This window comes from Oncorhynchus keta, chromosome 31 (assembly GCF_023373465.1).
Source record: "Oncorhynchus keta strain PuntledgeMale-10-30-2019 chromosome 31, Oket_V2, whole genome shotgun sequence".
Taxonomy (NCBI): domain Eukaryota; kingdom Metazoa; phylum Chordata; class Actinopteri; order Salmoniformes; family Salmonidae; genus Oncorhynchus; species Oncorhynchus keta.
Window position 1 is genome coordinate 13,289,848 of NC_068451.1, and position 26,652 is coordinate 13,316,499.

Genomic DNA, 26,652 nt, shown 5'->3' on the forward strand with positions numbered 1-26,652 from the left:
GTCATAGATGATATATTCTGAATTGACATAATGCCTTTGAAGTGGGGTCAAGCAAAGAAAATGCCTAATTTATGAAATAAGTGTTACATTGAGGATATGACTGGAAAATGTCAAATATATGATACTGAACAGACAGACATTGTGGTGCGCCCCATCAATGCAGGTGGAGGGGGAGAGATCAACAATTGTGGGATGACGCTTGTTCCCCCAGCAGCTCGAGGGGCGCAGAAAACCCACCTTGATACAAAGTGGCCTGAATTAGGGATTTTTTTGTTGTTTCATCCTGTTTTGCAGCGTGACAGTGTTGAGAGAGCGCAGCAGAGATTATCAGTAAGGACAGGTGGTACGCATGTTGTGTTCCACGCTTGTTTGTAGTGAAACGAGATCCAGCCTCGAGATCCGATAGCAGTAGGTGGGTCTCTCCCGGCGCGGTATTATACGGAGTGTTTCATTACCACAGCGGCAGCCAGCCGGGAGCAGCGGGCAAGATTGTACGTAAAATCACTCGGATTATTAAAACCCCCGGCAACTATTTAAATATTGAGGGGCCGTTCTCGTTTTGTTTGGAGGAGGTTCCTGCACCCTGCGGGGATGTTTAACTGGAGTAGTAGGGTTTCTATTACGCTGGCATCGCCGTGCGCCTCAGTAGGAGCAGTTTACTATAACTTTGGGCTGGAGGTGGTTCGCTTTTCGCGGAGCTCCGAGTGAGAGACCAGTGCAGGCTCGTGTAGCCTTACCTAAAACCCGCTACTAATCCTGAGACAGTTGGACAGCATCTCGGCGCAAAACGGACCTAAAATTTCGAACGCAACCGGTTTCTTTTAGCGCTTGACAACATATGTATATTTTTGGTATTGCCAAACATGGGGATTTTCGAAGACATTTAATTACGAGTATATCTTTAAGCTAAAAAATAAATATCTATATATCTTTAAGCTATTTGTGGAATTTATTTCCCAATAGTTTTATTTGTCATTTTTACTATACGCATCTGTTTTATTTTAATCTCTTATGAACTTTGTTTTTCACTTTTTTGGAAACATTGTCTTATCCTTGCACTTGTTTTGGGAACACAAGAGCGGTCCTGGACGCGACATGAGGACTGTCGCCTGGCTGTCCGCACGGCATTGTCATTGTAATTTTCATGTGTCATGTCGATTGTCGGATGCCGGAGGACACGCGATGTCGTTTAGCATTTTGACAAACTGAAGGTTATGGGCTGGAACAAAACTAACTGAGGGGGGCAATTATGCTGGAGTCCCATATATTCTAGTGGTTTCAGTCGGACACCAACCCATGGGGATATAAATATATATTTATATATATATATATTCTAGCATATCATTTTCTTTTTTTCGTTTTTCTTCCTTTTTTTTTACTGGACCAATTTTAGGATGATGTTGTATTGCTGCTCGAGCGCCTTGGTACTTACTAATAAGTTCACCTGCAGCTTTTTATTCGTGTTTTTACTGTTCCAAATGCCACAGTCCTCCTCGCCTTTAATTACAGGTAAGATACATTGACTTGGCCTATTTAGCTTCAAAACATGTCCAGCAATTGTCAAAAACAAGAATATAGCCCAAAAGCTAGCCTATAGGCCTACAGGTAGGCTATTCACTTTTCCCGTTACTTGCCACTGGGCACAGACGTCAGCTCAATGTCTAGTTTTGATTTACATTAGGTTGAACATAAATCAACAACAAATGTCACCATGCCATTGGATTGATCTTAAAAGTTGGGTGAAAAAAATATGTTCTGTCGGGTAACTGGTACCCCCGGGCTCGTTTGAAACCTCATGACAGGCGCATTGGATCACCAGTATAATTTCCCCATCTACTGTTGTTTTGGAAACTCGAGTTGGGTCGTGCTGTCGAGGTCAGTATCCAAGTCACCTGGCGCGTTATCATTGTGCAAACATGATCATTTCTTTCAGGGGAAGACAAACCTGCGTATCGGTATCAGCTGAGTAGGCTACCATTATAGTATAATCCCACCGGATCAAATTCCCATGGAGTGTCGCTACCTGGTATTCGAAATATGCGGTATATCATCTGTTTATTGTTTTCCCTGCAGGGCCGGGAGTTGAACACACCGTTTTCGTGGGATAGGAAAGTTGTCTGATTGTATAAAGACAAATGCGCCCTGTCACTGTGCTCGGCTGCAAGAGGTGGATGAAGATTAAACAACATTTATAGGGCTATTCATTCATCTCTGCTTTATAAAATAATAAACGTCTCTTTGGATTGAGGCTAAAGTGTTGGGTTTCCCCACAATCACTTAAAGCTGTGCTGGTTTAATTACACGCGAAGTTTGTAGGGTACGCTACGGTCGGGGTAATTGCCCTGCTCCTGTAATTCTCACAGAAACCACTTTGTCACCAAATCCCCCAAAAAAAAAAAACATTTTCCTGACTGCCACTGCTCTGCTCAACTAAAAATGTTATGTCTCATCTAAATTTAAATCACTCTGACAAAAATATTCTGATAAACTGATCTAATATTTCGTAATTCAGAAAAAGTTATAGGCCTATATCAACAAAATAAATTAGAAATATAACCTTATCGATAAAACTCAGACTATTAGGCCTGCTCATTTTAACGTTTACGAAATATACCTCACAGTTATGGCATAGCCTGTGCAATTCCTGGTAGACCTTAAGAAAAAGCACAATTGGAATATGGCGAGTCTGTCCATGACGTAATTTATCTGAGGCGTGTTGTTTCGCTGTTTTATCACGTCAATGAAGATGAAAAGGCGCGAATTTATTGCCTCTCTCCTCGCGCCCTTCACAGGTACAGAAGCCATCTGCGAGAACGAAGGAGAGGTGCTCCACATACCGAACATAACGGACAACCCGTGCATCACCTGCGTCTGTCTGGTGAGAACAAATCCCAATTCTTGCTAAATAACTTTCATATGGTGTTAGGGCAGATAATTGTTAGTTGACATTGAGATTCCCTATTTGTTGTTGGCACCTACAGTGGGGAGAACATGTATTTGATACACTGCCGATTTTGCAGGTCTTTGTACTTACAAAGCATGTAGAGGTCTGTAATTTTTAATCTAAAACAAAAATCCAGAAATTCACATTGTATGATTTTTAAGTAATTAATTAGCATTTTATTGCATGACATAAGTATTTGATCACCTACCAACCAGTAAGAATTCCGGCTCTCACAGACCTGTTAGTTTTTCTTTAAGAAGCCCTCCTGTTCTCCACTCATTACCTGTTTGAACTCGTTACCTGTATAAAAGACACCAGTCCACACACTCAATCAAACAGATTCCAACCTCTCCACAATGGCCAAGACCAGAAGAGCTGTGTAAGGTCATCAGGGATTAAATTGTAGTCCTGCACAAGGCTGGGATGGGCTACAGGACAATAGGCAAGCAGCTTGGTGAGAAGGCAACAACTGTTGGCGCAATTATTTGAAAATGGAAGAAGGTCAAGATGACGGTCAATCACCCTCGGTCTGGGGCTCCATGCAAGATCTCACCTCGTGGGGCATCAATGATCATGAGGAAGGTGAGGGATCAGCCAGAACTACACGGCAGGACCTGGTCAATGACCTGAAGAGAGCTGGGACCACAGTCTCAAAGAAAACCATTAGTAACACACTACGCCGTCATGGATTAAAATCCTGCAGCGCACACAAGGTCCCCCTGCTCAAGCCAACACATGTCCAGGCCCGTCTGAAGTTGGCCAATGACCATCTGGATGATCCAGAGGAGGAATGGGAGAAGGTCATGTGGTCTGATGAGACAAAAAATAGAGCTTTTTGGTCTAAACTCTACTCGCTGTGTTTGGAGGAAGAAGAATGGTGAGTACAACCCCAAGAACACCATCCCAACCGTGAAGCATGGAGGTGGAAACATAATTCTTTGGGGATGCTTTTCTGCAAAAGGGATAGGACGACTGCATCGTATTGAGGGGAGGATGGATGGGGCCATGTATCGCGAGATCTTGGCCAACAACTTCCTTCCCTCAGTAAGAGCATTGAAGATGGGTCGTGGCTGGGGTCTTCCAGCATGACAACAACCCGAAACATACAGCCAGGGCAACTAAGTAGTGGCTCCGTAAGAAGCATCTCAAGGTCCTGGAGTGGCCTAGCCTGTCTCCAGACCTGAAACCAATAGAAAATCTTTGGAGGAAGCTGAAAGTCCGTATTGCCCAGTGACAGCCCCGAAACCTGAAAGATCTGGAGAAGGTCTGTATGGAGGAGTGGGCCAAAATCCCTGCTGCAGTGTGTGCAAACCTGGTCAGGAACTACAGGAAACGTATGATCTCTGTAATTGCAAACAAAGGTTTCTGTACCAAATATTAAGTTCTGCTTTTCTGATTAATCAAATACTTATGTCATGAAATAAAATGCTAATTAATTACTTAAAAATCATACAATGTGATTTTCTGGATTTTTGTTTTAGATTCCGTCTCTGACAGTTGAAGTGTACCTATGATAACAAATTACAGACCTCTACATGCTTTGTAAGTAGGAAAACCTGCAAAATCGGCAGTGTATCAAATACTTGTTCTCCCCACTGTAGGTTCCACAGAGGAGGAACAAAACGCAATTGTTGTGCGTAATTATTGCCTCTGCGCTTGACTGAATATTCTTAATATTCATATTGTGGCCTAAATATGTATAGTCTATAGCGAGTTGTAGGTCTAACTGGGCAAATAGGCCTGTACTGTAATTATCACAAAGAATTATGAATACTGTTGCTACCGTTTCAATAAGAGCAGTAGGCTAGCTATGTAATTATTTCCCTTCTAAGCCCACACTGGCTTTTAAACAAAATGGCATTGTTTGTTTAAAGACACCCTTGTCTTCCTGCTGTCTTTGCCCGACTGCCTGTTAAATCCAGGCTACAAATGTGAAAGGAGGTGTCTTTCCTGGAACATTTGCTCTTTGACCTCTGTCTCTTGTTTTAGGGGTTGAGAATGCAAGTGAGAGGCTTTTCTGTCACCAGAAGCCAGATTCAATAATGCTCTCCCTCGTCTGTCTTTTTAGTTCCTATGTAAAAGTGTCATGTGGTGAGGAAGCTTCTACAAATGTCTTGTTTGACTTGCAGGGTATTTGCCCCATGTGAAACAGAGAAACAGTGTGCGTGTGCAAGGTTATATATTTCTGTGTGCACCGTGCACACTACTGTGGCCATGCTGCCTCGGCTGTCTCTAGCGGCTCTGATAGTCTCTTTGATATGTCTCCCTCTGCTAACCACCTCCTTATCAGGCTTCCATCACTAGGAGCCCTGCTGAATGCTATCAGTCATCAGAGGGCCACGGCTAGCCTTTCATCTTGTCCCGTCCGTCATGTCACTGGCCCCAGAGTGCCTCGCAGGGGAGGGGGACCAGCAATGCTGTCTTTTAGGGGGGGGTTAGCAGATTTTAAAGGGTGGGGGGAGCTGTCAGGGCTCTAGTGTCACTCACAGGCTCTCAGTTGCGGCGGAGTACCTGTTAATGGCCCTTCACTGGCGGAAACTGAGGCACACAGAGAAGCCATTCTTTTCGCCAGCCGTCTCACAAGACGCAGGAATCTGCCTCCCGCTCGCTAAACATAATATACAGACAGCCAGGAGGCAGCTCTCGTTAACCTACTATCTACTACTCTCCCTCTCGTTTTGCCCCCTCTCCTCTTTCTCGGTAGCAATGATTGATGAGCTCAGTAGGCTGACCAGTGATCTGCAAACATTTGGCAAGCCAAAGGTCCTTTCCTGTTCCAACCGCTCCACAAACATGGAGATCAATACTCACCGTGTACCTTTACAATCGTTACCTCTGCCACTGGCGTTGTCAGCAAACCACTAAACCAGCCAGCATGTCTGTCCAGGTACAGAGATGTAATAACATTGGATTTATGTGTGGAATTGGCATGTGCACGTCATTTTATGAAAAGGAGCAATAACTTGTACACCATTCTGTCTAAAGGGACAACCAAACTCCAAAAAAGAAAAGCATAAATTCTAGGATGAAATGAGGAACTTGATATCTCTACACTCTTAGAAGAAAAGATGCTATCTAGAACCTTAATGGGTTCTTCAGCTGTCCCCATAGGATAACTTTTGAAGAAACCTTTTTGGTTCCATGTAGAACCCTTTTTTACAGATGATTCTACATGGAAGCCAAAAGGGTTTTTACCTGGAACCAGAAAGGGTTCTCCTATGGGGACAGCAGAAGAACCATTTTGGAACCCTTTTTTCTAAGAGTGTAGTCTAGAAGACTTAAAGAAGACAAAATCCTCCTTTATTTTCTGCTCTCTTTCTCCACCCCCCTCATCCCCCCTTTCTGTCAGTGCACTGTGAGGCTAGTGGTACAGTTCTCCCAGTGGTCTATAGAGCAAAGATGGTGTTAGAGAACCTTCAGGGCAGCATTGTTATTGGACCTCCCAGGATACTTCTAATGGAAGGGTAGAAACAAATATATATATATGGCCTCCCGAGTGGTGCAGCGGTCTAAGGCACTGTATCTCACTGCTAGAGGTGTCACTACAGACCCTGGTTCGATCCCGGCTGTATCGTAACCAGCTGTGATTGGGAGTCCCTTCGGGAGGCACACAATTGGCCCAATGCTGTCCTGGTTAGGGGAGGGTTTGGCCGGGGTAGGCCGTCATTGTAAAATAAGAATTTGATCTTAACTGACTTGCCTAGTAAAATAAATAACAAATATACAGTACCATTCAAAAGTTTGGACACACCTGTTAATTGAAATCCATTCCAGGTGACCTCCTCATGAAGCTGGTTGAGAGAATGTCAACAGTGCGCAAAGCTGTCATCAAGGCAAAGGGTGGCTACTACGAATCTAAAATATGTTTAGATTTGTTTAACATTTTTTTGGTTACTACATGATTCCATTTGTGTTATTTCATAGTTTTTACGTCGTCACTATTATTCTACAATGTAGAAAATTGTTTAAAAAATAAAGAAAAACCCTGTATAAGTAGGTGTGTCCAAACTTTTGACTGGTACTGTACATGTTTTGTTGTCACACACCAGATAGGTGCAGTGAAATGTGTTGTTTTACAGGGACAGCCATAGTAGTACGGCACAGGAGGTTGGTGGTACCTGAATTGGGGAGGATGGGCTCATGTTAATGTCTGGAGCGGAATCAGTGGAATGGTATACAAATACATCAAACACATAGTTTCTGTCCTCCCCTCAGCAGCCTCCACTGTAGTACAGAGCCCCTGGATTAAATTAAGGTTAAGTGCCTTGCTCAAGGGCACATCGACAGATTTTCACCTTATCGGATCATGTATTCCAACCGCTAGGCTACCTGCCAGGACATAAACAAGGATAGGACAACAACCATCTTAATTCAGAGAAAAGTCATGGTCTACCTACACATCGGAGCCAAAAGTTACATTCAGTTCATTCAACACCATTCACTTTCTACTACTGGTGCAGGAATAGGCCTACTTCTTGGATAGGCTTGTGACTTCTCAGTGAAATGTATATATTGTTGCACTTTTTCATCCAGTTTTAAGCCACAACTGCTGCTCCTGTGGGGTAGCGACATGTTTGCTTTGGAGGGAGGTTAAGGGTCATGAGGTGCAAGGAGTCCAGGTTTAAATAGGCCTTTGATTTGAGTGCTCCTCTGAAGAGCTTTTTAGTGATCTCTCCATCCTTCCATGAAAGACTGGCGGCACGGCGGCTGGCGGGTCTGTCAGCTTGTTTTGGCATGCCCTCTGGGGTCAGGCTGAGAGATAGATGGAGGAGAGAGAGTGATAGTGGAAACGTTTGGGAGAGAGATTAGGAGGGAGGGAGGGAGGGAGAGAGAAATTATTCATAGACCATGGTTTGACTGAACACATTTTGATTCTCTGAATTTGGCAAATGGAGATGGTGAAACTGACTGTGCTGTTGCCATCTAGTGGTCATCTTTCCACATCACATGACCATCATGTCAGGGATCAATACATCTTACATACTCTACATATATATTTTTAGATGGTCACATTAACCTATCAACAAGTTATTACCCTTCAGGTCAAATGTTTCTCTAGTTATTACACCAGAGACTAGCAGTAGTCCAATAACAATCCCCAGACCACCCGTTGGCCTATTAGAAGCCACGACATACCACCAGTAGACTAGTAAGAAGCCTCAGAAAGTGCACGGTATGTTGAGTGTTAATGAGGCATGGTGACCTGATTTGACCCCTGACCTTTGCTGAGAGAGGTCAAACCTCTTCACACCACTTAGTGTCAATGGCTGCCGAGTGGAATGGCTCCAAAGCCCAACTAGGAAAGCACAGGTGTGGAGAGACATAAAGATTCAAGGACAAATACGGGACCTCTATGACACTACTGTAGATAACTGTGGTCGTCAGAAGACTAGACGCACAACTTATCACCACTCTTTCTATTTCTCTCTCTAACCCTGTCATCCTCTCTCTGTCTACCTCTCTGTCTCTCTATCGGTCTCTCTCTCTATCGCTCTCTCTCTCTCTCTCTCTCTCTCTCTCTCTCTCTCTCTCTCTCTCTCTCTCTCTCTCTCCACCTGTCAGACTTTCCAGTCATCATGTCTGATGAGATCTGTCTGCCCTTCTCTCATTCCCTCTTTTCTCTTTTTCTCTCACTTTCAATCCATCCCTTTATCTATCTGGCATCATATATCTCACTCTCAGACATATTTGTCTCAAACTGGCTGTTGAAAGTGCTCTGAAAATCTCTATGATTTAGACCAGTGGTTTGGGGAGCGCTTTACAGAGACTATGTATGGACCCCATGTGCCTTCGCCTCTCGCCTTCACTGATGACATCACCCAAACCAGCCTGGTTAGGGAACCAGTGAAGGCTCTCCGTAAATAAAACCGCCCAGTTTTATTTTAGTTATGTAGGCCACAGTCCGGCTTTGAAGTTGACTCATTATACAGTCCAGTTAGGTTGCACTGAGTAAATGGGGACTATATAAAGAGAGTGTATAAAGCTAGTGGCAAAGTGATAAGGTTAAGCTAGTATACAAAGTGAGGTTGTGTATAAATTGAGAAGAGAGAAAGAGAATGTCTGCGTAAAGTACATGTGTAACTCGAGTTCATTTTAGCCTGTAAAAGGGGAGTGTCGACAAAGCATGTGTCAGAGACTTTATAGTGTGAATACACTGATGGCAGTCAAACAGCGTCTTCTCTTTCTCTCCGTCCCCCTCTCTTTCTCTCTCCTCCCCCCTCTCTCTTTTGCTCTGTCTCTCAGGAGGGGAAGGCAGACTGTAAACAGGAGAGGTGTCCCCTGGTGTCTGAGGACTGTGCTCTGGTGGTCAAACAGACGGGAGCCTGCTGTGAGAGATGCAAAGGTGAGCAGCACACACACACACTCCACTACTCTCATCACCATGAAAACATGAGGTCAAAGGTTAGGGGATGCATGTAATGTTCTGTAGTCTCGTAGAGTGAGTTAGGTCTATCTCTGAATCTCTTTAGTGTTGATGTATAGACCTTGCTGCAGCATTGCAGTGATGTTGTTTGACGGTCATTGATGCTACCTGTAGGAGTGAGGGTGACGCGACAGCTTGAGTCCCACAGTAGAAGACAGTCAGTCCAGCTGCACTGGTCAACCTACTTATTTAACCACTACTGCCTCCTTGTGATGAATCGTTTTTCTTCTAACAGCACAATAGCTACTGTGCGTGTGTATGTGTACTGTATCAGACCAATTGAAGATTCTGCTTGAGGGTAAATTGCTACATACACAAACACATATAGATATTATTTTCCCGGCTTCCACTCACATACACCCACAAACATGTGACAGGCCTACAGCGGTTCGTATTTAAGTCTTAAGAACTATTCTTTCTCACACTGTTTGCCAGCATCTCTCTCTTTCTTTCTCTCTCTCTCTCTCTCTCTCTCTCTCTCTCTCTCTCTCTCTCTCTCTCTCTCTCTCACACACACACACACACACACACACACACACACACACACACACACACACACACACACACACACACACACACACACACACACACACACAGCTGCAGTGGTGGACTTCTCCTCTCTGGGACGGGTTGGGACCCGTTGGCGTTTGGGTTCAGCGTTCGGTTTACAGGGCACAGAAATAAACCTTGTTTACGAGCCACTGCGCCGCTCTGCCTCCCAGACTAGGGCCGCTCGCATTCGCCTCCCGGCCGGAACACACGGGGTCGGGTAGTGTTGGGGTCCCCATGGATACGGTCCACAGCATTGACCACCTCATGGTCAGGAACGCGGTCCTTTGTTTGCCGTCAAGATTATACGAGACTAGAGTTAATTCAAATGAGAAGAGGTGGAGCTCGCTTAAGTCGACCATGGAAAGCCCCATGTTGTCATGGTGAACGATATTAGTGCCTATTGTTCCTCCATTGTGGTTGACTTTGGGTTTTATTCATGACCATGTCTACATTTAGAACAGGAACTTGCTCATGTCAGCACGAAAACCTCCCACAAGTACTTAATGCAGTGGTTTTATCATAGGAATGGTTTTGCTTTGTTTCCATAACCAGACAACCCGATATCTGTTGAAATTGAAGATCGTATTAATTTAGTCCCTTATTGACTGTGGGTGGTGTATCTGGAGCATTGTGATTGCTCATAGTGGATCTCAGGCCCATTTCACATGGTGTTTTTATCATGCCCTTGGAATGGACCTGGACACTTCACAACAACATGTTCTGGTATCTTGATACATCTACAGTGCCTTGCGAAAGTATTCGGCCCCCTTGAACTTTGCGACCTTTTGCCACATTTCAGGCTTCAAACATAAAGATATAAAACTGTATTTTTTTGTGAAGAATCAACAACAAGTGGGACACAATCATGAAGTGGAACGACATTTATTGGATATTTCAAACTTTTTTAACAAATCAAAAACTGAAAAATTGGGCGTGCAAAATTATTCAGCCCCCTTAAGTTAATACTTTGTAGCTCCACCTTTTGCTGCGATTACAGCTGTAAGTCACTTGGGGTATGTCTCTATCAGTTTTGCACATCGAGAGACTGAAATTTTTTCCCATTCCTCCTTGCAAAACAGCTCAAGCTCAGTGAGGTTGGATGGAGAGCATTTGTGAACAGCAGTTTTCAGTTCTTTCCACAGATTCTCGATTGGATTCAGGTCTGGACTTTGACTTGGCCATTCTAACACCTGGATATGTTTATTTTTGAACCATTCCATTGTAGATTTTGCTTTATGTTTTGGATCATTGTCTTGTTGGAAGACAAATCTCCGTCCCAGTCTCAGGTCTTTTGCAGACTCCATCAGGTTTTCTTCCAGAATGGTCCTGCATTTGGCTCCATCCATCTTCCCATCAATTTTAACCATCTTCCCTGTCCCTGCTGAAGAAAAGCAGGCCCAAACCATGATGCTGCCACCACCATGTTTGACAGTGGGGATGGTGTGTTCAGGGTGATGCGCTGTGTTGCTTTTACGCCAAACATAACGTTTTGCATTGTTGCCAAAAAGTTCAATTTTGGTTTCATCTGACCAGAGCACCTTCTTCCACATGTTTGGTGTGTCTCTCAGGTGGCTTGTGGCAAACTTTAAACAACACTTTTTATGGATATCTTTAAGAAATGGCTTTCTTCTTGCCACTCTTCCATAAAGGCCAGATTTGTGCAGTATACGACTGATTGTTGTCCTATGGACAGAGTCTCCCACCTCAGCTGTAGATCTCTGCAGTTCATCCAGAGTGATCATGGGCCTCTTGGCTGCATCTCTGATCAGTCTTCTCCTTGTATGAGCTGAAAGTTTAGAGGGACGGCCAGGTCTTGGTAGATTTGCAGTGGTCTGATACTCCTTCCATTTCAATATTATCGCTTGCACAGTGCTCCTTGGGATGTTTAAAGCTTGGGAAATCGTTTTGTATCCAAATCCGGCTTTAAACTTCTTCACAACAGTATCTCGGACCTGTCTGGTGTGTTCCTTGTTCTTCATGATGCTCTCTGCGCTTTTAACGGACCTCTGAGACTATCACAGTGCAGGTGCATTTATACGGAGACTTGATTACACACAGGTGGATTGTATTTATCATCATTAGTCATTTAGGTCAACATTGGATCATTCAGAGATCCTCACTGAACTTCTGGAGAGAGTTTGCTGCACTGAAAGTAAAGGGGCTGAATAATTTTGCACACCGAATTTTTCAGTTTTTGATTTGTTAAAAAAGTTTGAAATTTCCAATAAATGTCGTTCCACTTCATGATTGTGTCCCACTTGTTGTTGATTCTTCACAAAAAAAATACAGTTTTATATCTTTATGTTTGAAGCCTGAAATGTGACAAAAGGTTGCAAAGTTCAAGGGGGCCGAATACTTTCGCAAGGCACTGTATATAATGGATTGGGTTTGTCAGAGAGTTTGTGCATGCCTGCCTGCCTGCCTGCCTGCCTGCCTGCCTGCCTGCCTGCCTGCCTGCCTGCCTGCCTGCCTGCCTGTCTGCCTGTCTGTCTGGCTGTCTCGAGTGTCTGAATTGCACATACACTATCGTTCAAAAGTTTAGAGTCACTTAGAAATGTCCTTGTTTTTGAAAGAAAAGCACATTTTTTTGTTCATTAAAATAACATAAAATTGATCAGAATTACAGTGTAGACATTGTTAGTGTTGTAAATGATTATTGTAGCTGGAAACGATAGATTTTTAATGGAATATCTACATAGGCCCATTATCAGCAACCATCACTCCTGTGTTCCAGTGGCACGTTGTGTTAGCTAATCCAAGTTTATCATTTTAAAAGGCTAGTTGATCATTAGAAAACCCTTTCGCAATTATGTTAGCACAGCTGAAAACTGTTATTCTGATTAAAGAAGCAATAAAAAATGCTTTTCTTTCAAAAACAAGGACATTTCTAAGTGACCCCAAACTTTTGAATTGTACTGTATGTGGCAGTGTCGAGACTACTAAACGTTACCATCGCTATGCCAAATCAAGACAATCAAAGAAAGGCCTTCCCTAGCCATAGGGGACACTATAGCCAGCTGGCAATGACGGTGGTGGCACACAGACTCCCTCCAGGCATCGCTTACAATGGATTTGTAACCCTGTGTTCAATCTGTCTCAACACGTATGGTCTGGAAAGGCAAACAGCTCTATGTTCACACATGTAGTCCATTTAGTGCTCCCTGTAGACTTTTAGTTTCCACAAACTAGTAAACATTCACATCCAGGTTTGGAGTGCCAACTCTCTCTCTCACTCTCCCTCTCTCTCTATGTCTCTCTCTCTACCCCCACCCTCTCTCTCTATCCTCCCCTGTCTCTCTCTCATTCCCTCTCTCTCTCCTCTAGGTTGTCAGCTGGATGGAGAGTCCTATAATAGTTCTGTCTCCTGGACCAGCTCCACCAAGCCCTGCATCTCTCGCCGCTGTCAGGTGAGTGTCACACAGAGAAATGAAAGAGAGAAAGGGAGGGTAACAGAGAGAGAGAGATGATGATGAGAAAAGTAAGGAGAGGGAATGTAAAGTAAATGAAGGAGAGAAGGAGAGAGGGAGTACTAAGAGAGAGGCAGACAGGGAGAGGGAATGATAGTGGGGAGTGAGTGGAAAAGAGGCAAACCGACAGAGGAGTGAGTGAAAGAGAGATGGGTGGAGAGGGAGATTAATGAAGAAAGAGAGAGAGATAAATGAGGATCTAGGGAAAGATAGACATACTTTAAGAGTGGGAGGCTGAATGACGCAGATAGAGACTCAGAGTTGGGGAGGGAATGAGAGATGTGAGGGAGAGAACGAATGAGACAGTGGACAGATAGCCAAGGGGTTGGAGGAAGAAGAGACATAAAGAGAAAGAAAAGCAGATGAAGTTGGAGGGATGAGAGAGAGATAGAAAGATGAAGAGGGAGGATATATATCTCAATGTCTGTGAGAGAGGAGCAAGGTGAACTTGGCAGTACAGTCCACCCTTCTGGTTCCAAGCCTCCCCAACCCAGTGTCTACCTCACAAGACTAACCCCACACGTCTCCTCAAAACACATGTATACCCAACCTCACTTACTGTATACACACCACAATACTACTTAAAATACAAAACACATGCACAGATCTGAACACTATAAGTCAATGCCAGTGGACACAGCTGTGTGAGGGAGTGTCAGCTCCAACATTGGGGAGGTCCAGTCAAACTAGACTGTGTTAGTCTGCGTGTTGAAGGGCAGCGTGTGAAAAAAGCAGAGCTCTACACACCACTAATTTACTCCATCCCCAAGATACCCACGCGGTGGGAATGGGGGGGGTCTAACCATTATCCAGACCTCACACACAAACAACGTGTTGTGGTCCCTAGTTCTAGTTCTAACACTCCTAGTTCTAACACTCCTAGTTCTAACACTCCTAGTTTTAACACTCCTAGTTCTAACACTCCTAGTTCTAACACTCCTAGTTTTAACACTACTAGTGCTAACACTCCTAGTTCTAACACTCCTAGTTCTAACACTCCTAGTTTTAACACTACTAGTTCTAACACTCCTAGTTCTAACACTCCTAGTTTTAACACTACTAGTTATAACACTCCTAGTTCTAACACTACTAGTTCTAACACTCCTAGTTCTAACACTCCTAGTTCTAACACTTCTAGTTCTAACACTCCTAGTTCTAACACTCCTAGTTTTAACACTACTAGTTATAACACTCCTAGTTCTAACACTACTAGTTCTAACACTCCTAGTTCTAACACTACTAGTTCTAACACTCCTAGTTTTAACACTACTAGTTATAACACTCCTAGTTTTAACACTACTAGTTATAACACTCCTAGTTTTAACACTACTAGTTATAACACTCCTAGTTTTAACACTACTAGTTATAACACTCCTAGTTCTAACACTCCTAGTTCTAACACTACTAGTTCTAACACTCCTAGTTCTAACACTCCTAGTTTTAACACTACTAGTTCTAACACTTCTAGTTCTAACACTCCTAGTTCTAACACTCCTAGTTTTAACAATACTAGTTCTAACACTCCTAGTTCTAACACTCCTAGTTCTAACACTCCTAGTTTTAACACTACTAGTTCTAACACTCCTAGTTCTAACACTACTAGTTCTAACACTCCTAGTTCTAACACTCCTAGTTTTAACACTACTAGTTCTAACAGTCCTAGTTCTAACACTATTAGTTCTAACACTCCTAGTTCTAACACTACTAGTTCTAACACTCCGAGTTCTAACACTTCTAGTTCTAACACTCCTAGTTCTAACACTCCTAGTTCTAACACTCCTAGTTTTAACACTACTAGTTCTAACACTACTAGTTCTAACACTCCTAGTTCTAACACTAATAGTTCTAACACTTCTAGTTCTAACACTCCTAGTTCTAACACTCCTAGTTTTAACACTACTAGTTCTAACACTCCTAGTTCTAACACTACTAGTTCTAACACTCCTAGTTCTAACACTCATAGTTCTAACACTCCTAGTTCTAACACTACTAGTTCTAACGCTTCTAGTTCTAACACTACTAGTTCTAACACTCCTAGTTTTAACACTACTAGTTCTAACACTCCTAGTTTTAACACTACTAGTTCTAACACTCCTAGTTTTAACACTACTAGTTTTAACACTCCTAGTTCTAACACTACTAGTTCTAACACTCCTAGTTCTAACACTACTAGTTCTAACACTCCGAGTTCTAACACTTCTAGTTCTAACACTCCTAGTTCTAACACTCCTAGTTCTAACACTCCTAGTTTTAACACTACCTAGTTCTAACACTACTAGTTCTAACACTCCTAGTTCTAACACTACTAGTTCTAACACTAATAGTTCTAACACTTCTAGTTCTAACACTCCTAGTTCTAACACTCCTAGTTCTAACACTCCTAGTTTTAACGCTACTAGTTCTAACACTCCTAGTTCTAACACTCCTAGTTTTAACAATACTAGTTCTAACACTTCTAGTTCTAACACTACTAGTTCTAACACTCCTAGTTCTAACACTCCTAGTTCTAACACTCCTAGTTCTAACACTACTAGTTCTAACACTTCTAGTTCTAACACTACTAGTTCTAACACTCCTAGTTTGAACACTACTAGTTCTAACACTCCTAGTTTTAACACTACTAGTTCTAACACTCATAGTTTTAACACTACTAGTTCTAACACTCCTAGTTCTAACACTCTTAGTTTTAACACTCCTAGTTCTAACACTACTAGTTCTAACACTACTAGTTCTAACACTCCTAGTTCTAACACTAATAGTTCTAACACTTCTAGTTCTAACACTCCTAGTTCTAACACTCCTAGTTCTAACACTCCTAGTTTTAACACTACTAGTTCTAACACTCCTAGTTCTAACACTCCTAGTTTTAACAATACCAGTTCTAACACTCCTAGTTCTAACACTACTAGTTCTAACACTCCTAGTTCTAACACTCCTAGTTCTAACACTCCTAGTTCTAACACTACTAGTTCTAACACTTCTAGTTCTAACACTACTAGTTCTAACACTCCTAGTTTTAACACTACTAGTTCTAACACTCCTAGTTTTAACACTACTAGTTCTAACACTCCTAGTTTTAACACTACTAGTTCTAACACTCCTAGTTCTAACACTCCTAGTTTTAACACTCCTAGTTCTAACACTACTAGTTCTAACACTCCTAGTTCTAACACTACTAGTTCTAACACTCCTAGTTCTAACACTCCTAGTTCTAACACTCCTAGTTCTAACACTCCTAGTTCTAACACTCCTAGTTCTAACACTACTAGTTCTAACACTCCTAGTTCTAACACTACTAGTTCTAACACTACTAGTTCTAACACTCCTAGTTCTAACACTACTAGTTCTAACACTCCTAGTTCTAACACTACTAGTTCTAACACTCCTAGTTCTAACACTCCTAGTTCTAACACTACTAGTTCTAACACTCCTAGTTCTAACACTCCTAGTTCTAACACTCCTAGTTCTAACACTACTAGTTCTAACACTCCTAGTTCTAACACTCCTAGTTCTAACACTCCTAGTTCTAACACTACTAGTTCTAACACTCCTAGTTCTAACACTCCTCGTTCTAACACTCCTAGTTTTAACACTCCTAGTTCTAACACTACTAGTTCTAACACTCCTAGTTCTAACACTACTAGTTCTAACACTTCTAGTTCTAACACTCCTAGTTCTAACACTCCTAGTTCTAACACTACTAGTTCTAACACTCCTAGTTCTAACACTAGGGACCACATATTTTTTTCAGGTACATTTTCTGTGAGTGATCAGGGGTGTCCCAGTATGTAGAATAGATGCATGCATGTGTGAGATGCAGAATGGAATGTTCCTATCTAATGGTATGTCCCTATCTAATGGTACATACCTATCCAATGGTATGTCCCTATCTAATGGTACGTCCCTATTTAATATTCTGCTTACATAGTACATGCCTTACATAACTGAAACGGGATTCAAATCGCTAAGCAGCCGAAAGACAAGTTTGTCGAATACAGGAATGAGAGGTATGCAGCAGAATATTCACTGATGTACGTAGCCTAGGACTGGACAGGGATGCTGCTGAGAATAAGTCGTAGGAAATTTGTTCGAACAATGATAAATAAATCACTGTTTTAATTGCTTCCTGGTTTTGACAGGAAGGGGTCGTAACTGAAGCGGAAGTACAATGTGTCGTCCACTGCAGGAACCCCAAGATTCACCCCAAGAAGTGCTGTCCAACGTGCCCGAGTGAGTGATTGTGTGCGTGTGCGTGTGCGCGCGCGTGTGTGTGTGTGTGTGTGTGTGTGTGTGTGTGTGTGTGTGTGTGTGTGTGTGTGTGTGTGTGTGTGTGTGTGTGTGTGTGTGTGTGTGTGTGTGTGTGTGTGTAAGAAGGAATACATCGATAATAAAGCTAACCTGTGTGTCTCTTCTGTTCCAGGCTGTATCTTGGAGGGCCGTCTGTACAAAGAGAGGGAGGAGTTTCACCCTGAGGGAAAACCCTGCATTAAATGCACCTGCACTGTGAGTATACACTGTGTAGACATGCATGTCTCCAGTCCCCACAGTACAGTGACTGGCCCTCTGTGGTCCAAATGAGTTTGTCTTGGCTCTCAGGGGACTCACAGTGGTAACACCCCCCTTCCCCTCCTCCTCCTCCCCTTAGTAAACAAGCAGGGGAGGTGAGTGAGTAAACACATTAATGTGAGTTGAGTCTGTCAACACATTAATGCCTCAGTGGGACTAGTGTACACTGTGTCCTACACTGTGTCCTGTACCAGCCGTTAATGAGGGCACACTGCTACAAGGCCAGGGGGAACTGTGACAACCATCTGGCATGTAGAGTAGTTGTGTTTGTGAGCTGTTAAAGGTAGCAATCCGGGTTTCCCAGGTGCAGACAAAGGTGCAAATGGTATTGTGTAATGGAAACAGTCGTTAAGTGGAGATAAGTTGAGTAATGCATAAGAGAAGATTAATGCAGCGTTGTTCTAACGTCTATGTATATAGCTTCCTTATTCTTATTTTATTGTGGTATTTTGTTTAACTTTAGTTTATTTAGTAAATATTTTCTGAACTTAATTTTCTTAAAAATGTATTCTTGGTTAATGGCTTGTAAGTAAGCATTACAGCTGTTGTATTTGGCGCGTGAGAGAAATAACATTTGGATTTGATATGATATGCTGTGTTCTTTCAGGGAGGGCGGACCCTATGCGTCAGGGATGTGTGTCCTGTCCTCTCATGCCCCGCCCACCTGAGCCACACTCAGCCCGGACAGTGCTGTCCCAAGTGCCTCGGTAACACCCCACTCTCATCAAATACCTCATAGGACTCTCCGATAGAAGTCTGGAGAACATGTTCATATTTCAGGAATTATTATTAAAACGTCACACATCATTAAAACATCATAACAGTCATAATAATTATCATCAAGCTGATCTCTAATTTCTTTCTTACTCTCTCCCTCCGTTAGGTCAGAGGAAAGTGTTTGACCTGTCGATGGGGAGTTGTCTGTTCCACAGTGAGGTCTATGAGAACGGCACCTCCTTCAGGCACGACAACTGCACCACCTGTACCTGCAAGGTAAGAACTGACAAGGGAACCAGACCCCAGAACTCTATTCAACCTACGTGCCATATCACCAAGTTACCATCAATAACTGACCCCTTCTCCTTCCCTCGTATCCCTCCACCTTCCCAGAATTCCACTGTGGTGTGCAGGAAGCGCTGCTCTCGGCCGGGAAGTTGCCATGGTGACCAGTGCTGTGGGGAGTGTCTATCCTTCGTGGAGGTAGCGGAAGTGAAGTACTGCCGGGTCAGGAACAAGATCTACCGGGTGAGACAGTCTGGGACAACAAGTCCTAATGCTGCATCCTTGATATCGACTGGGAGAATAGAACCTTACCATTGCCTCAACATTCAACACTGATACTTATCCACAGCAGTTGTCCTTATTATTATATGCATATTTACACAGACATTAATACTGGTTTGATAAGCTGATTGAAGTTGTGGTTGATTGGTTCTCTCTCTGCTTCTTCCTTTGCTCTAGGAGGGAGACATGTGGTCGTCTGTGAACTGCACCCTGTGTGCCTGTGTCAAGGGGGTCATCGAGTGCCAGCCAAAGCAGTGTGTGCCAATCACCAGCTGCCCCTCGGTGAGTGACAGGCTCAAGGCCCAATCACAAACTGTCTTGTGTTGCACCTTTTCATTCCAGTAATCTTTCAATGAAGTGATGTGAATGACAACATCGATTAGAATAGACTTTAAAAAAGATGCTCACTCACTTTACCTTTCACCTTCAAGCTGGAATCCGTACTTGGTGAAACTGCCACATCCGTTTGCGATGTTACAACAACAAAGAAGTTACTTCAAACCCAGTTTCTTTCTTCATTGGACCCGTGATAGAACAGCAGAATATGTCCTGCAAATATTTTTTTTACCACGATGCTGAATGCTCCTCTATTCCGTTTCATCAACAAAATAAAAATTAGAACAAATGCTCTGGGGCGGACAGTGGCGCTGTTTCAGCATATGCAGATTTCAGCTTCAAGCAATTTCCCATCTGCAACGTAAATGCACTTATGTTATGAACACTGGCTATATCTATAGGACATAGCCCTGGGGTCCCTCTGTTCTCCCTGAATCATCAATATGAGACAGTCCCTTTCACACCTCACCACGTCCCCATCCATCTGGTCCCCCTCCCGCTGAGACAGACAGAGGCTGTCTACTGTCCAGAGTTACTGTCTGTGACTAACCGCCACATGTTCAATCCACAGCGGTGGAGGGGTAAGGAGGAGTCAAAAACGATTCATCTGGGCCAGAACAGTGTGAGTGGGCCAAGGCACAACCCTGGTATCTTACCACAGTAACCATACCTGCAGCTGTCCAGTTTTTTGGGGCTGAGTAACAGTCCCAGTTCACATGGCGGTCACCTGTCTTGGGGTGATGTAGTAGATTCTTTGCATTCCAGCGACCAAATGATCAGTTACATATTCATGCTGCCAGTGACCAGCGTTCACAGGGTTACAACGGTTACCTAGCCTTCACCTGGTAGGGTCACATAGCGGTTGCTTGTTGCGCGGTAATGTAGTGGTCATCTGTTCTCAGATGCGTTCATATAGTTGACATTAAAGGCTCGTTGTCATTCTTTTTTAAGCTAGCATCCCACCACCATCACATATACACAGCGCCTGTCTGGTTATGGAGCAGATCATGGTCACATAGTAGTATAATGAACTGTCATACGGTCATTAGTCAGACAGTACAATTACAGTCACATATGGCTGCCTTAGTCATGGATTCCTATTGGTCACACAGCGTTCACCTGTTATACGGTCATGTAGTATATCCCCTAACGGCCATCTGTGTTTGTGTCTTGGTCATCTGTCGTAATAGTCACATAACAGCCAACTGAGACACGGTCACCTAGCGGTCAATTGCAATATAGATACGGTCACATAGCGGTCACCTGTCATACAGTATCACAACATCCACTCATCATACCTTCCTGGTGGTCATGTAGCGTTCACCTGTCACGCGGTCACAGTGAGGTCACCCATGTGTCTGCCCCTCCGTCCCATAGGAGACACACAGTCTCCAGTCAGGTCTTTGTCTGGGTGATGTTTGAGTGACAGTAAAGAAGAGCTTCCCTATATTTAGACCCTGAAAGCCAATCTCTCCATCTCTCAAAGAGCTTCAAAGAGGGAGAGCCCTTTGTGCACTGTGATGGGGGTCAGGTGGTGTGTGTGTGTGTGTGTGTGTGTGTGTGTGTGTGTGTGTGTGTGTGTGTGTGTGTGTGTGTGTGTGTGTGTGTGTGTGTGTGTGTGTGTGTGTGTGTGTGTGTGTGTGTGTGTGTGTGTGAGAGGGAGTGAGTGAGAGGGAGTGTGTGTGAGAGAGAGAGGGAGTGTGCCTAGAGCACACAAAAAACTATACATACCTTGGCCTAAACATCAGCACCACAGGTAACTTCCACCACAAAGCTGTTAATGATCTGAGAGACAAGGCAAGAAGGGCATTCTATGCCATTAAACAGAACATAAATTCCACAAACCAATTAGGATCTGGCTAAAAATACTTGAATCAGTTATAGAACCCATTACCCTTTATAGTTGTGAGGTCTGGGGTCCGCTCACCAACCAAAAATTCACAAAATGGGACAAATACCAAATTGAGACTGCATTCAGAATTCTGCAAAAATATCCTCTGTGTACAACGAAAAACACCAAATAATGCATGCAGAGCAGAATTAGGCCGATACCCGCTAGTTATCAAAATCCAGAAAAGAGCCGTTAAATTCTACAACCACCTAAAGAAAGCGATTCCCAAACCTTCCATAACAAAGCCATCACCTACAGAGAGATGAACCTGGAGAAGAGTCCCCTAAGCAAGCTGGTCCTGGGGCTCTGTTCACAAACACAAACACACCCCACAGAGCCCCAGGTCAGCAACACAATTAGACCCAACCAAATCATGAGAAAACAAAAAGATAATTACTTAACACATTGGAAAGAATTAACAAAAACAACTGCTCAAATTAGAATGCTATTTGGCCCTAAACAGAGAGTACACAGTGGCAGAATACCTGACCACTGTGATTGACCCAAACTTAAGGAAAGCTTTGACTATGTACAGACTCAGTGAGCATAGCCTTGCTATTGAGAAAGGCTGCCGCAGACAGTCCTGGCTCTCAAGAGAAGACAGGCTATGTGCACACTGCCCACAAAATGAGGTGGAAACTAAGCGGCACTTCCTAACCTCCTGCCAAATGTATGACCATATTAGAGACACATATTTCCCTCAGATTACACAGAATTAGAAAACAAACCCGATTTTGATAAACTCCCATATCTACTGGGTGAAATACCACAGTGTGCCATCACAGCAGAAAGATTTGTGACCTGTTGCCACGAGAAAAGGGCAGCCAGTGAAGAACAAACACCATTGTAAATACATTTATTTATTTTCCCTTTTGTACTTTAACTATTTGTACATCGTTACAACACTGTATGTATACATAATATGACATTTGTAATGTCTTTATTCTTTTGGAACTTCTGTGAGTGTAATGTTTACTGTTCATTTGTATTGTTTATTTCACTTCTGTATATTATCTACTTCACTTGCTTTGGCCATGTTAACATAATATGTTTCCCATGCCAATAAAGCCCCTTGAATTGAAAGGAATTGAAATTGAGAGAGAGAGTAAGGGGTGAGGGCCCTGGGGCAAAGGTAAGTGGGGGTTGAGAGGGATTGAGTTCTCAAATGTGCACCTCTGAAGGAAGTTGAAACGTACCCCCCCACCCTCTCTCTAGCAAACACACACACAAACATACACCAGGCAGAGAGTAACAGTTGTCTGTATCAATGTCTGACTGTCCACGTTTGGCTGGTTGTATCTGTCTTTGTCTGTCTGTGTCTGTGTGTGTGGGTATTAATGTGTAATGTGTCCAACTGTCCAGTTGACTGTCTCTTGCACTCTGACTGGCTGCCTGCTGATCTCTCTCTATGTCTGTGTATCTAACGGTCTGTCTGCCTCTTCTAGAATAAGATCCTGAACAGGACAGGCTGCTGCCCGGTTTGCACTGAAAGTGAGTAAGTTACTCCCCTCTTCCTCAGCTGGGTCCTCACACACCTTTGTGGGTTGCATTTTCCAGTTTTGTGGCGGTTGTTTCGTTCTTGGTCTTCTCTCAAATAGACATTTAGTCATGTTGTATTAAGCGAAGATTTCTCATGCAAAATACAGGGGGGAAAAAATGGATCAAATTAATGCCCATAATTAAACACACTCCCTCTTTCTCCTCCTTCCCTGCCTCTCTCTCTCTCTCTCCTATCACTCCTTCCAGAGCCAGGTGTGTGCACCGTATTCGGCGACCCCCACTACAACACCTTTGACGGGCGCACGTTTAACTTCCAAGGAACCTGCCAGTATGTTCTGACTCGAGACTGTGGTGGCGCCCTCTCTGGCGTGGGTGGAAACAGCGGCGGCTCTGACTCTGGCTTCACGGTTGTGGTGAGGAACGATGCGAGGCGAACCCGCTCCTACTCCTGGACCCAGTCAGTGGAGCTGAGGATAGGAGGGCTGAGTCTCAGCCTGCACCAGCACCTAACGGTGAGGAGGAACGGCACACGCATCGCCCTGCCCTACCATGGCCCTGGGGTCCACATCGACCTGGATGGATACCTGCTCAAACTCACCACCATCGCAGGTTAGACTGGCTTCATGTTAACTTCATTGGAACCTAAAGGACACTGCTAAAGTGCATTTTAGCTCCTTTTTGAAGCATAACTCTCTGTCTCTTTCTCCCTCAGGTCTGGAGATCACGTGGGACGGGGACAGCTTTGTGGAGGTGGTGGCTGCTCCTCACCTGCGTGGTCGTCTCTGTGGCCTCTGTGGGAACTACAACGGACACAAGCGGGATGACACCATGGGCAGCGACGGCCTCTTCAAGTTCGTGGTCGATGAGTTTGCAGAGTCGTGGCGCGTGGAGGGGAACGAGGTTTGTGCCCAACCCCTCAGGAGGCCCACCTCGTACCTCTGTCCCGGGAGTGTAAAGGTCAAGTTCCGCGCTCACAGGGAGTGTCAGAAGCTCAAGTCCTGGGAGTTCCAGAAGTGTCACCGGGTGGTGGACTTTGCCTCCTTCTATAGGTCAGTGGTTCTTGGGGTGTCTCCGGAACTTTGGGGAGCTTCATTTGTAATGAGATTTGTCCTAGAATCTACAACATTTCCAACGCTCTTGTGATATTTTCTTCATATATCAAATGTGACATTTGATTGTCTCCGATGTGCATAGAATGTCCAATGTTGTTTTGGATATGGAACCCACTTAGTATAGAAATACATTTAATCCAGTCCATTCAATTTAATTCAACATTTATTTGTCTTATCTCTCTCTCTTTCTCCCTCTGTTTCTCTTAAGGTCCTGTGTAACAGACATGTGTGAGTGTCCGGTGCATAAGAACTGTTACTGTGAGTCCTTCATCGCCTACAGCCGGGCCTGTGAGAGGGAGGGAGCCCCCGTCTACTGGAAGCCAGAGGCTGCCTGCATGGGTGAGTGACAGCACACACAGCCTATCACTAAACTTCATGGAACAGGGGACTCCCCCCCCCCTACATTTAATTTCCTCAACAGAATTGATCAACGTATCTCTGAAATCCATTTATGTTAGGCGATTTGCAGTTCTGTCTAACCAACCCAATCTTCTCAGCGACCCAGTGTAAACACGGAGCGGTGTACGACACCTGTGGTCCGGGCTGCACCAAGACCTGTGACAACTGGAATGAGATCGGGCCCTGCCACAAGCCCTGCGTTGCCGGCTGCCACTGCCCAGCCAACCTGGTGCTGTTCCAGGGCCGCTGCATCAAGCCCATAGCCTGCCCTGGCCGGTGACCCTTGTGCCCCAGGGGAAGGGGGCTGGGAGAGGGCCAAACAACCAACACTGCCTAGCACTCGGTGTCCATACCTGGGGGAGTGAGGAGTGGGGGGGAACATGGGGGTGAGTGTGGGGGGATGAATAGCTGTGCAGACAGGCAACGATGGACTGAAGGGGTTCTCAGAAGACAGGTAGGTCAGGTAGAGACCTCGTCCACTCTGAGGGAGATAGATACCGGCCATCACAGACTGGGGTTTGAAACTCCGCTGTCGGCTGATCTTACTCGTCCAGCACTACCTTGTGTTTCCACAGGATGGCACCCATGTTGTCATTCAAATGGGATAGGAATCTGGAGGGAAACATCACCCTTGTAGTTAAAAGAGGAAGAGACCCTTTGGGAAAGCCTTTGTGGCTATGCTTCTTTAGTTACTGGACCCTCAAGGGACATTCATCCAGACTGCCATGGACCTTCAGGAAAAGGGTGGGGCTGGCTCTGTGTTGAGCCAATATGGCCTCAGTGTTTCACTCTGTTGCAGCACACAGACATTCAAAACCAGGAAACCAACCAATGCATCTTGAACAAGCATGTTCACCCTGCCAGCACAAGGGATAAACTGTACAATGAACATATTGAACCCCCAGGTCTCACTTGCATAGGATTATTTTATACTGTAAACTAACAAGATTTGTATAAAAACAGATAGCTTTTTGTATTATTATTATTGTTATGTTTGTTGTTGATATTGTTAATTTATATATCGATCAATTGACATGTTGTAACAAGAGCCAGAATCACAAATCTAATTTCGTTATAAATGATTTAAAGGGAAAAAAAAGCTATTTATGTATTTGTTGTTTAGTTTGTGTAATTGTGTCTTGTGTGAAGAGAAATGCCCATATGTGACTCGGTTGTTGCACCATCGCAGGGAAGAAACGTACTGTATTTTTAAATGCTCAGTGTACAGGCTGCTGTGTGTTGATTCTCAAACTGAAGGTGTTCCTCGAGACGTACATTTCACTTGACCTTGTAAGTTATTATTTAAGACCAGCAATATATAATTTCCATGAAACTAATCTCTTGACTGTTTTCTTCCTTTATTTTGGTTGACTGATGTGAGGTCAACACATAAAAAGTTCATTCAATTTAAATACATGTGCACACTTTAATACACCTCAAAGCACAAAACCTAGAGATAAACGCAATAAGTTAACCACCTCGATAAATGTGGCAAGAGAGGTTGTACTGGGACAGTAACATTATGGGTCAGAAATAACACTGGATGCCAGAGAGACACAAATTGGAAATAGCATCCAACTACATGGATCCAAACTGCTGTGAAAACAAAACATTATTTTACATTTGTACACACATCGCTTGCTTGATTTCCCAGACACACAACAGCACCAGTTAAATACCATGTAAGCACCTTATGAACACACATCCCACTGGGCATAAACTGGTTGACTCAACGTAAATTTGTCAATGTTTTGTGACATGGAATCTATGTGGAAAATATATTGGATTTTAAAAAAAGTTATCAATGTCAACTTATTTTGAGGGTGGAATTTCAACCACGGGATTATGTCATCGTCGTAACCAATTTTCAACATAGACAAACCTTGTATAAAATATGTTGAATTTGTACCTTTGAAACAACATCAGATCTTCAACGACATATCCACTATCAGAAAAATAACAATAGGTTCAGCAGCACCTTCTGTTGGAGAGTTGATCTATATACAGCTATTCATTTGGTTTCCCATCCAGGGTTTTAACCAAGCCCAGCCCTGCTTAGCTTTGATATTTGTCACTGACCAAACTAGGACTAAGTGAATGAATAGAACTACATCAAAGTTTATGTAAAGTGCTTTTAAAGTTTGACTAGATTTAGCACTATTCTTTAACTTAGATTT

The 26,652-nt window shown here is 43.6% G+C and overlaps 1 protein-coding gene across 2 annotated transcripts; it reads left to right on the forward strand.

The window, feature by feature from the left end:
- The first annotated feature begins 300 nt into the window (after positions 1-300).
- On the forward strand, positions 301-25,827 carry LOC118364471 (BMP-binding endothelial regulator protein-like). Of its 2 annotated transcripts, XM_035746028.2 has the most exons (15): positions 301-1,509; positions 2,793-2,878; positions 9,188-9,287; positions 13,245-13,327; positions 17,527-17,617; positions 17,808-17,890; positions 18,561-18,660; positions 18,837-18,946; positions 19,064-19,198; positions 19,415-19,519; positions 22,910-22,955; positions 23,211-23,573; positions 23,677-24,013; positions 24,285-24,415; positions 24,574-25,827. In XM_035746028.2, exons 1-15 carry the CDS (start codon positions 1,395-1,397, stop codon positions 24,753-24,755), a joined length of 2,067 nt encoding a protein of 688 aa, XP_035601921.2. In that variant the 5' UTR covers positions 301-1,394; the 3' UTR covers positions 24,756-25,827. The 2 variants fall into 2 exon arrangements, with proteins under 2 accessions (XP_035601921.2, XP_052345572.1); XM_052489612.1 differs by lacking the exons at positions 301-1,509; positions 2,793-2,878 and adding an exon at positions 7,003-7,116.
- Positions 25,828-26,652: the final 825 nt, after the last annotated feature.